The sequence below is a fragment of the Stylophora pistillata genome, chromosome 7 (assembly GCF_964205215.1).
Source record: "Stylophora pistillata chromosome 7, jaStyPist1.2, whole genome shotgun sequence".
NCBI lineage: Eukaryota > Metazoa > Cnidaria > Anthozoa > Scleractinia > Pocilloporidae > Stylophora > Stylophora pistillata.
Genome location: NC_142525.1, coordinates 12076850 through 12090282, shown reverse-complemented (window position 1 = coordinate 12090282; position 13433 = coordinate 12076850). Strand labels below are relative to the sequence as shown.

Here is a 13433-nt window from a genome sequence, read left to right as displayed (position 1 = left end):
TCACTAGCATTTGCTCAAATATTTTGGCCCATTATCAGCGTGAGAGTATTTTCTGATTACGGAGGTTGTCTCTAAGGTCAGTTTGTTTGGCTCACTGTTAGATCTGCCACTACCTCGGATAGAGCAAAAGCGAGTCGTCGACTTTCAAGGTTATAAGACAAGCGCGTAGCGTTTTGTTAATTGAAAGGAAGGTTATTGGGGAAGATGTGGCAGCAAAGTAGAGGTAAACTAAAAAAAATAGTTTTTGAGATAGAAAAATCATTATTCCTTCCGCTTAAAGGATGACCCCTACGGTCCCTTCACTTTAAATAATACAGTCATATATATAAAGTTTTATGCTATTTTAACAAGAACTGTTTTATATCAACCTATGTTCCTCATGCAGACTAACCTATAGCTGAGGCTCTCAATGGGGTAATGGCTCTTACGACTGACGGTTAAAATATCCGTCATTTAACGGCTAGCGTTATTTTTTTTTTTTTTCGTTGTGATTAAAATAAAAAGGTTGTTAAAATAAAAAGGTCGTACCACTACGACTGTCACAGCTGCCAACGCCAGCGACGGTCCACGCACTAAAGCTTTGCGAGAAATTTATGTCAACAGCGTTGCACTTTCATCAGTAGTTGGCAGTAACACAGCATCAATGAAAGAATTTTTTTTTTTCTACGAGTAACGGTTCAAGTTTGGCAGATTTTGCTCCTAACGACTAATTTGTTTTGCGCATGCCGTTTTACGGCATAAGTTTAATCCCATTGAGACCTTCAGACCTATTTTAGACCGCCTGTGCTTTCTGTATTGATCCACAATTCAGCTTAGAATCGCATCATTGAATAAAATCTCGCATTCTGATTGGTTAGCGAAGCGATGTATTTAGCGTGGAATTGCGAGTTGAAAGCGAGGCTAAGTGAAATTGTTTCGCATCGACGTAAGCACAACGACTATCGTCAAATTGGTTTCTAAGTCAATTTAGAATGTTTTCAAAACCATCGTCACCTTCTAGAGAGCAAAAACAAAAAAGCGTTTTCAAAGTAAGCCTGAGCTTCTTCCTTGTTTTGAACTGAACTTCAAATTCTTGGAGAGGCATGAAAAACCTCTTTCGCTCGCGACAACCCGAAAGCGAGAAAATTCTGTGAACACGGTCCAGAAAAAAAACAATCTCCGAGCTAACAGGTCACGCCAACCCGGGTTCGATATCCATCTGCAGCAATAATCTTTTAGAAAAACAACAAAGGATGTCAAGAAAGTTGGCTAGGTTTTCAGTCGTACCACTACAGCTGTCACAGCTGCCAACGCCAGCGACGGTCCACGCACTAAAGCTTTGCGAGAAATTTATGTCAACAGCCTTGCACTTCCATCAGTAGTTGGCAATAACACAGCATCAATGAATATCGGCATTGAAGATTTAGCCGCAAGAGGCTAAGTGGATTGTTCACCAATGTATCGTTCAACAACTCTCCAGTGAATATTTCCATCCACTTTTAGTCGAACGGTCGTCTCAACGATTCAGCTAATGGCAGTCGCCTGTAGTGAATTTCTACAAATAAAAAGATTAAAGTTTTTGGACTTTTCATGAAACACTTCTTTGTTTTTAAGGGAATAGAGAATCGATCAATACACGTATTTACACTTCAAGGCGCTTACCTTATATAATCGCGATGTTATTGAACTTGAAATCAGTTCTTTCGCTTGCACACTTCATTTCTCTCAGTTTGCCACTAAAGAGGTAAAAGGTGTAAATTATTTTCCTTCTCGAGCAAATCATTTGGAATTTTGAAAAAACACGTTAACGATAAACGGCTTTTAAATTAAATGAAATACTACTATTATCCTTAAATAGTGTGAAGCTTGTTTAAAAAGATCGAAAATTAATGTAAAATCAAGCACAAGGTACAAAGAAAATTCTCGAAGGTTCAAACGCGTACGACTAACCTTGCTTTCTGTTCGCTAACATAATGACACCTCTGACGATTGGCTTTGAAATGGCTTTCTAGAGCGCGCGCTCGGGATAAAAACAAACAGTAATACGTCCGATTTAATTTCTTGTTTTATTATTTTCATTCAGTTATTTGATTCAAGGAAAATTCACTACCTGACTCGCGAATTCCGCGTTAAATTGCACTTGAAAACCAATATCGCACTCATCGCTTCGCGATTCCTGCGATATCGGTTTTCGCGTGCAATTTAACGCGAAATTCACGAGTCAGGTAATGAATTTTCCTATAAAATTATAACGAAGCATTTAGCTGCCATCTCAGGGACCGCGGAGACCATTTTAAAGTGGTAGGGCTAAAAAATCTGGCCAATACAAACAAACGCTGAGAAAGTGTTCGTCATTCATCTTGCATTTGCACCCCATCTTACCTACAACCTGAATAGATATAACATAGACGTCTTCACTTGTTATACTATCCAATACAGCCTCCGTATCCTTGCTAGGTTTTGAAGCTGCTCCCAGACAAACTCCTGTACGACTTCAGCTATAGAGACAATGTCTGTTTCCTGCTTGAGGTCATTCTAACCCAGCTGGGTTGCTAGCAGTTTATCACCCATTCCTGCTTGTAGCCATTCTAACACTGCTAGGTTGCTAAACCTTTCATCACCCATCCTGGATCGATGCCACATCCTGAGACACACTGCAGATTAAAATGAACGCTCGCCAGCAGTGCAGGTGGCAGGATTTACGGCAAGCAGCCTACAGATATTTTGGATTTCCCGAATTAGCTCATGTTTTGGTTCTGGAAACTTTGACATCGCCAACAGAATCTCGTCAGAACATGATACTTTCTCCTTTAACATAACCTCCAAGATACTTAGTTGTCCAGGTAGCTATATAGCGCCCCAGTATCAACATCTTCGCTGCATAATTCTTCAAGAAACTTTAACTCTGCCTCCTAGTCGTCATCATTAGCAGCTTTAACCAAGAGGGTCTCCATCTGGGCGTAGGAGCTGAAGCTTTCCTGGTTAAAAAAGCAGGTCGATAGCACTAATGATAAGATAATAGCCTCGTAATAGACCATTCTAAAGTGATATTTAGCACTGTTTTTTGCGCACTAGCACCAACCTCCAGTCTGGCCGGAGTGCGCCGCTTTCTTGGAAGTATTGGTTCGCCAACAACGCCTTCACTCTGATGGGTAACATTAGCATAGAAATGGTCGAAGCTCTGATCAGTGCGCATTTTTGTGAGTCTCCTTTAGTTAGGTTTGCCAGGCGTTTTCCGCGGGCAGCAGCCATCTTAGTACCCTGAAGAATCTTAGATAGATTATCGGTGTGGGAAGAAAGCCGCTCTCGAAGATGAAAATCAAGAAAACTTCAAATCGTTCCACTTGGGTCTTACATCCTATTATCCTTGCACGCACATCGGGCTGTAATCGTTCGGACAAGCAAACATCCCACTCTTCCATAAGAACTGACTAGCTCTCCAGAAGTCGTCTGAAACAACTGGCGCTAACTCTCCACCTTGTAGGGCAAAGTCCAATAATTCCATGGAAACGAGTATCCTAGTCTTCCGTCTTTATATTTTCCCTTAAGAGTTTGAATTAAGGATTCTCGCTTTGGTGAAAATTTGATTAGGGTGACGATATCCTTGGCAAAAAATATCCATTATTTGTGGCAACAATTTACAGTTACACATCACATATCTCGCACCTTTTAAAAAGCTCGTGATCCTTCTTGACATTCCGAATGGAGAACGAAGAAAATAGAACAACGTTTGAGCTAGCACAGCCAACGAACAGGCCACAAACAGAATGTTTGGAAGTATGGAGTTCCTGAAGCAGGTGGGTCAGAGCAAATTCCCCTAGTTCCCCTCATTCGTGTCTGTCACACAGTAGGAACCCCTGTCAAATAATTAAGTGCTGCCGCACAGATTTACCGATCCTTTGACTTGAGGCAAATGTGCAACAGTAGACTCGTTTTATTACTTTCAAGTAGCAATATCTATATTCTGTCCATCTCAACTGGAGCTCTAGAGGACAAATCTCAGCAATAAAAGTGGTAGGGCTATAGCCCTACCAGCCCCTCCCCCTCCGTGGTCCTGTTTCTTCAGCTTAAAATTAGGAGCTCAATCGATCTTATAACCTATTAACCCGAGTATTTGTCCTTAAGTATCAAAGCTCATGTTAAAAGGAAAGTGTTCGATAAACTGTTTGTCAAATTCGACTTAAGCGATTAGCATCACAGGTTTATCAAGTCTTTAGCCTGCGTTTGATCCACTCTCTTTTTTTTCTCGAAAAAGAGAAGTTTCAACTTAAGATCTAGAGCTTGGTATTATCATTATTCACTCAATGAGACATATGTCTGAGTTCAAGTATGATGACACCCTTTGTGCGTCCGTCCACGTTCTTCGTGAAAAAAGCATTATAGGCAAAAATTCCCTATTAAGGGCCGCACTCGATAGCGTTTGCAGGGCCGAAAAAATCCGTGCGGCCCCGTGAGATGTGGGATAAGAGAAGAAATTAAAGAAAAGAAAAAGCCACAGAAATATGATATTGACTAAGTAAGGTTGGGGTAAGAAAATATTTGGCTCTCGGTTAAGACGCACGTACTTCCCTGCGCTCGGTCCGTATGCTATGACCTCGACATGAACATTCTCCTATCTGGCACTCCCTCTCGGTCCTTAAGTACACAGTATTGCTAAATACGAGCTCGCTGAAACAGACGCAAGTGATACGAATCACTTAACTTCATCACATAAAAACTGATTAGTACTAAGTTATTCGAAACCAAATTAGATAAAAAAAAAAACAGACAAAAATACAAAATTCTACGGAAACTGTTATTCACGATAGTGAGCGAAAAATGAGATTTCCCAGGCTATGTCGCTGAGCATTGCTACAAGAATCAAAACAAAAAAAAACAAAAACAAAAAAAACTCACGAATGACTCAGAATTGCTTAAGGGCATTTTTCCTGATCAAGATCTCTTATTAATATTTAATGGCACTTTACGTATGATGCACGATCCTCGCGGTAGAGAGCGCTATTTATGCCATAGCGAAAATCATACCACAGTTCAAAATATATGAACTTTATATATTCATTGTATCTGATTTTTCATCACGGGTTTATTACGAATCAATTTAACGGCCTGCTCCCAGTTGGCTTGTTAACTCAATTGGTAGAGCGCTGCACTAGTATCGCAGAGGTCAGTAGTTCGAATCCTGTACAGGCCTGATTTTTTTCAGTTCTGATTTTCGCTATTGCATAAATAGCGCTCTCTACTGCGAGGGTCGTGCATCATATGTATCTAATACCGCAGTTCAAAATATATGAACTTCATACATTCATTGTATCTAACGGCACTTTACTTGGCCGGAAACCAAAAATAAGATATGAGTAAGCTACAATCATCAACAACATACCACAAAGGTGATACTATTTGTGTATAAATTGCAGAGCTATACTTTAGATGGCAACACACTAAACTGAAACAGCACTTAGATTTTGAGTATAAATAATGACCATAGTGGGCCGCTCAGTATGTTATCTAGGTATTATTACATTCACTATGAGTTTTCCTCAACACAGTTTGTTGAACACCAACTTTCAGAGACCCAGAATGTGAAAAACTGCATGTCGGATCCCTTCGTTCCACCGAGAGCAAATAAGAGTGCATAATACAGAACAGACGTAAACAATTGTCAGCGCCAAAGTTAAGGAAATTTGCAATGACGTCGACCATCCAACTTTATACGCCATAACAAATGTGCTAAAGAAAGGCACATGCGTTATAAAATGAGATGCCAAGATAAAAAAGACCATGTTTGTAGCTTTCTGATGACGAGCTATATTTGGCGTATTGATCCCACGTGTAGGCATATTGGAGGGAGTCTCAAGTTGTTGCTGAACCTGCATGAAATATTGTCGAATTCTTAGATAATTCTTGACATTCAGTAGGAGAGTGGAAAACATGACAAATACAGCCAGACATATTGTAACAAATACAAATAATTCTGCTCCGCCAAAGGCAACAAGCAGAGAACATGTCAAAGTGGTCACCAACCATACCAAGAGAACCATAAAGGCTGCATTTCTCGGTGTGATCTTTGAGGCATGCCACACCGAATGCTGCAAAGCCAAGTATTGATCTGCTACCATTCCCAAAACAGAGAAGAAGGAAAGTAAAATGCAAATTATTGACACCACAATAGTTATCAACTGAGATATGCAATAGCCATTCGCATTTCCAAGGATCTCTTCGATTTCCAAAACGATTAATGACGGTTGTGCAAGGATTGAAACCACAACACTGGCGCTTGCTTGAGATGCTACAAGGATATTGGATGAAGCGCGAAGTGAAGGCTTGAAACATATTACAAAAACAACAAGTGCGTTTGATATCAATGTTATCAGCAAAAATATACAGTTAAAAAATACCACGAAAATATTCAAAGCTGTGGGTGCTCCACCGGAGTTGTTTCCGTCGAGGATGAAAAGCGGACAGAGCTCATGGGAGACGTCCATTCTTGATGTCTGGCGATCCTTGTTGAATCGTCTAAGTGAGGCTTTCTCGACTGTCAAAGTTCTTTAAAAACCTAAGCCTTATCCACAATCAGCACGCGAAAATTACCCTCCTTTATGCAGATGTCCTTTTCTTTTGGAGCAGATTCGACACATGAATTATTACCATTCTTTTAGGAACGAATTAAATTATTTTTTCTAATGATAATATGCTCTGGGTTCACGATAGAAATGCAAATTTAGGAGATTTACAGGAACACCTGTCTTTCTATATTGCCCCTTGTGGAGATGCCTTTTGTCTTTCCATCAAAAAGTTGACGATAAAAAGCATCTGTTTGTGTAGTGACTGAAACATGCAAATTTTACGAGAGTGAAACGAGCTGAGATCTTTAAAAAGGGAGAAACTCGAAAAAAGATCGGATGAATCTGTCTATTGGATTAAGTACAGACATTGCTTCTAATGACAACACAAAACGTGATCATTCTATTCCTCGTTTTTATCAATTTAAAAAGTCATTTCCGATTCCAAATGAAACTTTCTGGCGTCAGTTTAAAAAGTCGCCTTTTGTATAGCTGTAAATTACTACATTCATTTCATTTCACTCTGTGAAATGAACGAGCTTAATGCACAGTGCAATTGATCACTGGGCCATTAAACATCACTCTGCATAGACAAAGACCTCGATGGAATAAGGCCGAAACTGTGGAGGGTAAAAGGTCAAGAAATAAAAAGACTGAAGACTAGCAGTATGTCTAGTCGAGCATCGGAAAGGATGAAAAAGAGAATTCACTTTGATTTATTCTGAAGTATTAGATGAAACTGTGAACTCATTAGTTTTCTAAAGCTTTTACCGGTAGCGTTATGAAAACAAATTTTGTGCACGGCTGGAGGCAACTGTTAAAACATTAACCTTTAGGTTGGTGTCATGGTGATATAAGCTGTCATAACGAATTTCGCCATCGGGATAGACAAAACAATGAAGCTGCTAAAAAAGATAATAAAATGGCGGACGATTAGCGTCAAGAACCCTTCTTTCGCTTTTGAAAAAAGCCGGGATTCACTGAACGTGAGAAATAATTAGAATTAAAGATGTGTCTCGTGAACGTGAGGAATAAGCTAGAGCGTAGTTTTTTCGATGAAAAAAGGTAGTGGCGGGGAAAGTATTATTTAGCGAATCCTCGAGAGTCATGGTCCTTCAAATTTTAAGACGTAAGACTGAAAGCTCTACAGTGAAGCAACCTTTCGAAATAATGACCCAGTTAAATCTCTGCAGGACCCCATCCGTGAGAAGTTTGTCGGCATAAGCAGCTTTTGATTTATAATCTTTGTGGCTAGAATGTGCTGAATAAATATTCAATACATGTTATAAAAATAAACATATTAGATATAAATTGCTCAATGCCTTTCATTAAATTTGTACAAAAAAAAAGTACTTTGGTGGCAAAAAGGATGCTTGAGAGGGATAAATATCTACTTTCAAAGCCAAAAAAACAAAAAAACAAAAAAAAAAACACATGCAAAGAAGCAATCAAAGCAAAACTATCTGACTTGAAAAGAAACCAAGCTACCTATAATGAGCTTACAGGCCTAAGGTAGGGGAATTAAAATGCCTTCAGGGATTCTCATACCCATGGCTGGTTTGTAAATGAACGACTGAATAAACGAATGAACGACTGGGGGTGTGGATTGGAAAAATTGCGGGTCAGAAAGGTAATCTGCATAACGAGTTAAAAGCACGTGAGTGTTGTCTTCATTGAAGCGGTCACTCACAGTTCCTCAAGTCTGCGCTGTGACTTAGCCTACGTTTAGGGGAACGTTCCCTCCCTTCCGTTTATTTTGAGGGGAAAGGTACGGTTACCCGTTGGCTAATTGTGCCTCCGTCCGATTTTCCGTTGGCGGTAAAGGTTGACGAAGACATCTTGAATGACGAAGAATGCACAAAAGGAAAAGTAATTTAAAACAAGAATTCTAAAGGTTGACGAAGAAACTGTGAATGACGAAGAATGCAGAAAATGAAAAGCCATTCAAAACAAGGATTCTAAAGGCTGACCAAGAAACTCTGAATGACGAAGACCATGTAACTGATTACAGAGATTTGATTCTCAGGGCAGTTTCAAGTGTAAAAGCGTTTGAGGTTCGTTTATAACTTGTACTACTCATCCTATCACGATAATGAGAGAGGACCTCTCAGCACACTCCTCACAAAGAGTCAACGACAGGAGCAAGAAGCAGGTCCTCCGAGAAAACAACGTGCCATGGCATAATAAAGCAACATCATAAAAATCCTCATGAAAAATTCTGGAAAACGAGTATGACCCTCTTTTTGAATAGCTTACAAAGAGGTATGAACCACCCTTTTGGCGCTCACTTTCTCTTTTGACCCTTCCCCCTAAGGGTACAGCCCCTGGAATTGAGTCGCAAGAATTGAGTCTTTCTCCTGAAAAATTTTCTATTTCGTTTTATCGATCGGGACTGTATGTCTGATTTGACTCAGAAATAAATCACAAAGAGAATAAAGAAATCATTGCAGCCAAAATCATTTTTTATCTTTTTTTCCTACGATCAATCATATTTATTATTTCCTGATGATAATGCACAGTGTTAACCGTTTGATCAACTTTTTCATAAAGAAATAAAAGACAGAAATGAATTTTATACAGATATTTGGCTAAATAAGAGTAAGGAAGAGTGTACATTGTCATATTTCCTACATATTTGTCTACATGTAGGAATTACTCACGTAAACACAGGGGCTAAACAGGCGCATGATCATTATCAAGTGGGGTTTCATTGTACATAGAAGCCATTAACTTCCTAATAACTCACAGTACATCGCCCCATTTCTTCCCAACCAGTACTCATATTTACATCTGGAAGACGAGGTGAAGTACTTTGAGAGTACAGTATCTTTCCCAGGAACACAATGCACCAACGATTCGGTCACCATGCTTCCTCCTCTGATCTTTATGACTGTTAGGACATCTTAGGGCGACAGACGAGGCCTATTTTCGACCTTTCCGCATAGTGTAAATAAGCAGAAACTAATTCCCAGGTGTCGTTCATGCGTGACACTTCGGACAATATTAAGTTTGCGGGTAGGTGATTTTTTTTTTGGTGGTCACAAAGGGAGCTTAGCATTTAGAACTTCCTTGGGCAGATAATATATGCAGCTGACGTGATTGATTTGGCAACTGTCCCGTTGCCCTCGATCTTACACAAGCAAGTTATTCATCTTCTGTACCAGTCACCGGGAAGAACCATGATCTGTGGTTAAGTATCAAACTTTCGTTGACTCATCGGATTACGGCGGATGCGGTGGAGTTATTTCTTAGTGTCACGCTACCCGTTCAACGTCCATTCGGAGTCGAGCAACATTTACACTGCGATGAAATTGCTCCTCGCTCTCTTCACCGTTTCGCGGATTTTAAGAAATCTTGAGTGTCACTCTTCATCAGGTATCTTTCATTCATTTATATAGGGGCTATAACGTATCATGTAGCTTTTGCAGAGCTTCCATGCACCATTTTATGTATGTTTCTTTCGCATTCTAATACCTACAAATAATCCGCCGACACATGTTCCGCTTTGCATATTCGTGGCTTGTAATGATATATTTCCTTTTATAAATCTATTTCCGATATCTTTTAATTTTGTTTTTCGAAAATCTGCGAAAGCGAGCAGTTGCGGAAAAATCAAAAATTCTCAAACAGGCAATGGGGGAATATTACCATATTGCTAATCGATTTGAGATTTGTTATCATCACCCGTCTGACAGCTTCGTGGTCAGTGGCAATTTATCAGGTGTACTACTCGGCATGTCCTAACCTGCATTAGGGTATTTTTGAATATGTTTCACCATTTTTCTACGATTTTAACCTGCCGCCTATGAGTCGTAAACTTTTAGCGACTTTGCTGACGGAACCTTTCTGTTTCGGTTGTTAGTTGAATGTTGAACACTCGAAAGTTGCGGTTGATTGATGTAGAGTCGATATGATTGATACGTGTGACTTCCGCTTACTCATGCATTCATACTGGGTACAGAAATATTTTTATTTCCATTTGATACAGAATTTGACGAGTTTTGTTGTTGCTGTTGTTGTTGTTGTGGATCTCTTGTAAACGAATCAATTTACACCTCGCCGTAGTCGAAGGTCTATGAATACTTTTACTTTCCTGTCATTTTGTTTTGATTAATGAATCAAATATCTTTTGGAACTTTGGCAAGTGGAAGAGGTTAACTTCAAATCGGTGAAAGCTATTTATAACGATATAAGTCAAGGCTGAAAGCGCATTAGACTTTCCTTCTGTGAACGAAATTAAACTTACAAATCCCGCAATACATCAATCCTGCTGTAGCTTCTGTTGACTTAACGAAATAAATATTTGTAAACAGAATATCTGCACAGTAAAAGCTTTGGAAGGTTACATTCCTGAGGCAACTAATCCTTTGAAGGACAAGAAAATATATCAATGTCTGTGGGTGAATATCCGAGCGATATTTTCCATTCATTTGAATACTATAATGTATGGTTGTTTGCAACGCCTATTGCGTGAAAGTTTATACTGATGCAATAAAACGAGGTGCATGTTTATAAACTTAAGATGAAACGAAATTTTAGGCACGTGTTAGCCATATCCGTCTTGGATCGAGAAGGTTTATTCAGATTAATAAAACAAAAAGAAAAAAAAACCATCAGAAATGAGAACCTCATTTGGCGGAAAAATATACTCCGATATTTGTTTCGTGGATGTTATCTATTCCGAGAAAGATCAGGCAATCTGCTATTAAATATATGAGCATATTTTAAGATCCAGTGGATGTGACTATGTTCATCATCCTTCAGTAATGTATCATTGCGGGGCGAATTTCATGTAACCGCAAAAATCCATGCGCTTTTTATTTATAACATAGCTACCTGAGAACGAGTGCTTTGATTGGCTGAGAAACTGGATGGCTCATAGAGATGGTTCTAGCTAACGTCATATTCGCCTTTATCACAGGCCGGCCATATTGGATTACGTCAGTGGAAATCTGGCACGAAAACGAGGTCACGCGTGGTAAACAAACATGGCATCGTGTCAAACAGATAAAAACATTTGAATTTTGGCATAGAAATTTAATAAATATTTCGCTTCTTTCAATGATTCGATTGTAAAATATGCAAAAGATAACTTCCCTGTCCAGCAGACTCTTACTCGAGGCTATCAATTTTTTAACGGAGTTTAAGTTTCTAGCTTCCAGAGTCTGTTGTAGTCGGAGTGACATCCGTCTTTATAGTTTTGTTCTTGCATTAGTCCGACAATGAATCAATTTGATATATTCAAATAATAATTGCAGTGGAAATGGTCAAAGATGCTGATTTAAGCATTACGGTTCGAGCGAGATGCGACCGTACCAGGAGAAAGAACGAGGAATCTCATTCATTGCCAGTTGTTTTTAAGCGCTCATCGACAGTTGAAATAGTGAGAAATGATTGCAGTTTTGTGTATTGCCGACAAGAATTTCATTGCGAGAGAATTTACTTTGACAGACAGGTTTTTTTCAGAAATGCATGAAAAACTGCACCTTTGTTATTTTAACTATCACCCTCTATGATGTATCCAATAAAAAAGTACTTTATTACAAAAATATTTATTTTGCAATTGACATATGCCTGGTTCAGTTGGGAAACCTGTTGAATATAACAACACAAGAAAGCAAAAGCGTTTATAATTTAACATTTTATTATATTTTAATGTTTAAAGGCAACAAAAACCAGGTGAATTGAATAAGCTGCTTTCCCTAACATTATGTCAACTACATGAACCAGGAGTTAGGCTGGGTTAAAAAGAAAATTGTATTATATTTCAATCATATATGGGTATCTAACAAAGAGAACAACCTCTTTTGCTCTTGCTGACACTGTGAAAGTATCCCAATAAATCTCATTTTGAATTTTAAAATCACTGTTTATGATCGGTTATAAAATAAGGGTCCTTGAAAATTAGCTATTATTAAAAACTAGATCATTGTATAATGCAATTCAAGACTTTTTATTGGCTTAGCCATTATGGTATATCAGCCAATATACCATAATCTACAAATATGGTAAGCGTACGTGTCAGCTTAAAATTAAAAGAGAGCTAAAAATTTAATAAAATTTAATAATTTAATTTAACGTTTTTAATAAAACAATTATTCCACTCGCACTTGTTGGATATGAGATGATTATAGCCAACTCGGCGCTACGCGCCTCGTTGGCTATCTATCATCTCATATCCAACGCGCGCTCGTGGAATAATTGTTAATTAGACAAGCTACTGTCCACATTTGGTTAATACTTCCTGCTACAGTAAGGGGAATTATCCTATCAAAAAAGTGAAGTTCCTTAACCCTTCTAATGGCCCTCTCTACGTGAACTCTTAAATTATGTACCTGCTTGCTACTATCTATTCCCTTCGTAGAAAACTTCCCCTTGCTTGATAGAAAGGTAGGCATTGTAACCGTACATCCTATTGGCTCTAAAAGATCACCAATGGTAAAACCCTTGTCTGCCATAATTTCTTCGCCCTTGTCAAGCAAGTTTAAAAGTCCTGATTGGCTTACTAATTCTTTATCAGATATACTTCCCTCAAAAAGTGAGCTCACATGAATCACCTCACCCAAGGGTGATATAACAACATTACCCTTGTATGTTGTGTGGCTCTTGTATGATGAATAACATGGACTGTTTAAAACCATGCTAGAAGGTGCCTGCACCTTGATTTCAAAAGCACCTATAATACCACGGAACTTGGAATACAGTAACTTAAAACATTTTGGCAAATGCTTATCAGTTTTAGGTCTAGATGGCCAGATAGGGAGGGTCCCCAATACAAAATACAGAAAGTTAACCCATGATAAAAAATACAGAAAGTAAACCCATGATAAAAATACACGACTTACAGTTGAAACAGAAATATTGAAATCCTCAGCCAATTTTTCGCTTAAAGTA

At 38.7% G+C, this 13433-nt stretch overlaps 1 protein-coding gene and 1 long non-coding RNA gene across 5 annotated transcripts in view; one reads left to right on the top strand and one right to left on the bottom strand.

Moving 5' to 3' along the window:
- Positions 1–402: 402 nt before the first annotated feature.
- On the bottom strand, positions 403–1921 carry LOC148726652 (uncharacterized). The gene is made up of 2 exons (XR_015989799.1): positions 1642–1921; positions 403–1534 (listed from the first exon to the last, which is right to left on the bottom strand). It is a non-coding gene; the product is annotated as an uncharacterized LOC148726652 (long non-coding RNA).
- Positions 1922–9575: 7654 nt separating this feature from the next.
- LOC111343078 (proto-oncogene tyrosine-protein kinase receptor Ret-like) overlaps positions 9576–13433 on the top strand; it is a 65883-nt gene continuing 62025 nt past the window's right edge. For all 4 annotated transcript variants that reach the window (XM_088727772.1, XM_088727771.1, XM_088727770.1 and 1 more), the window contains exon 1: positions 9576–9914. In XM_088727772.1, the coding sequence (XP_088583898.1) occupies positions 9770–9914 (145 nt within the window). In that variant the 5' untranslated portion in view covers positions 9576–9769. The remainder of the gene's footprint in view (positions 9915–13433) is intronic.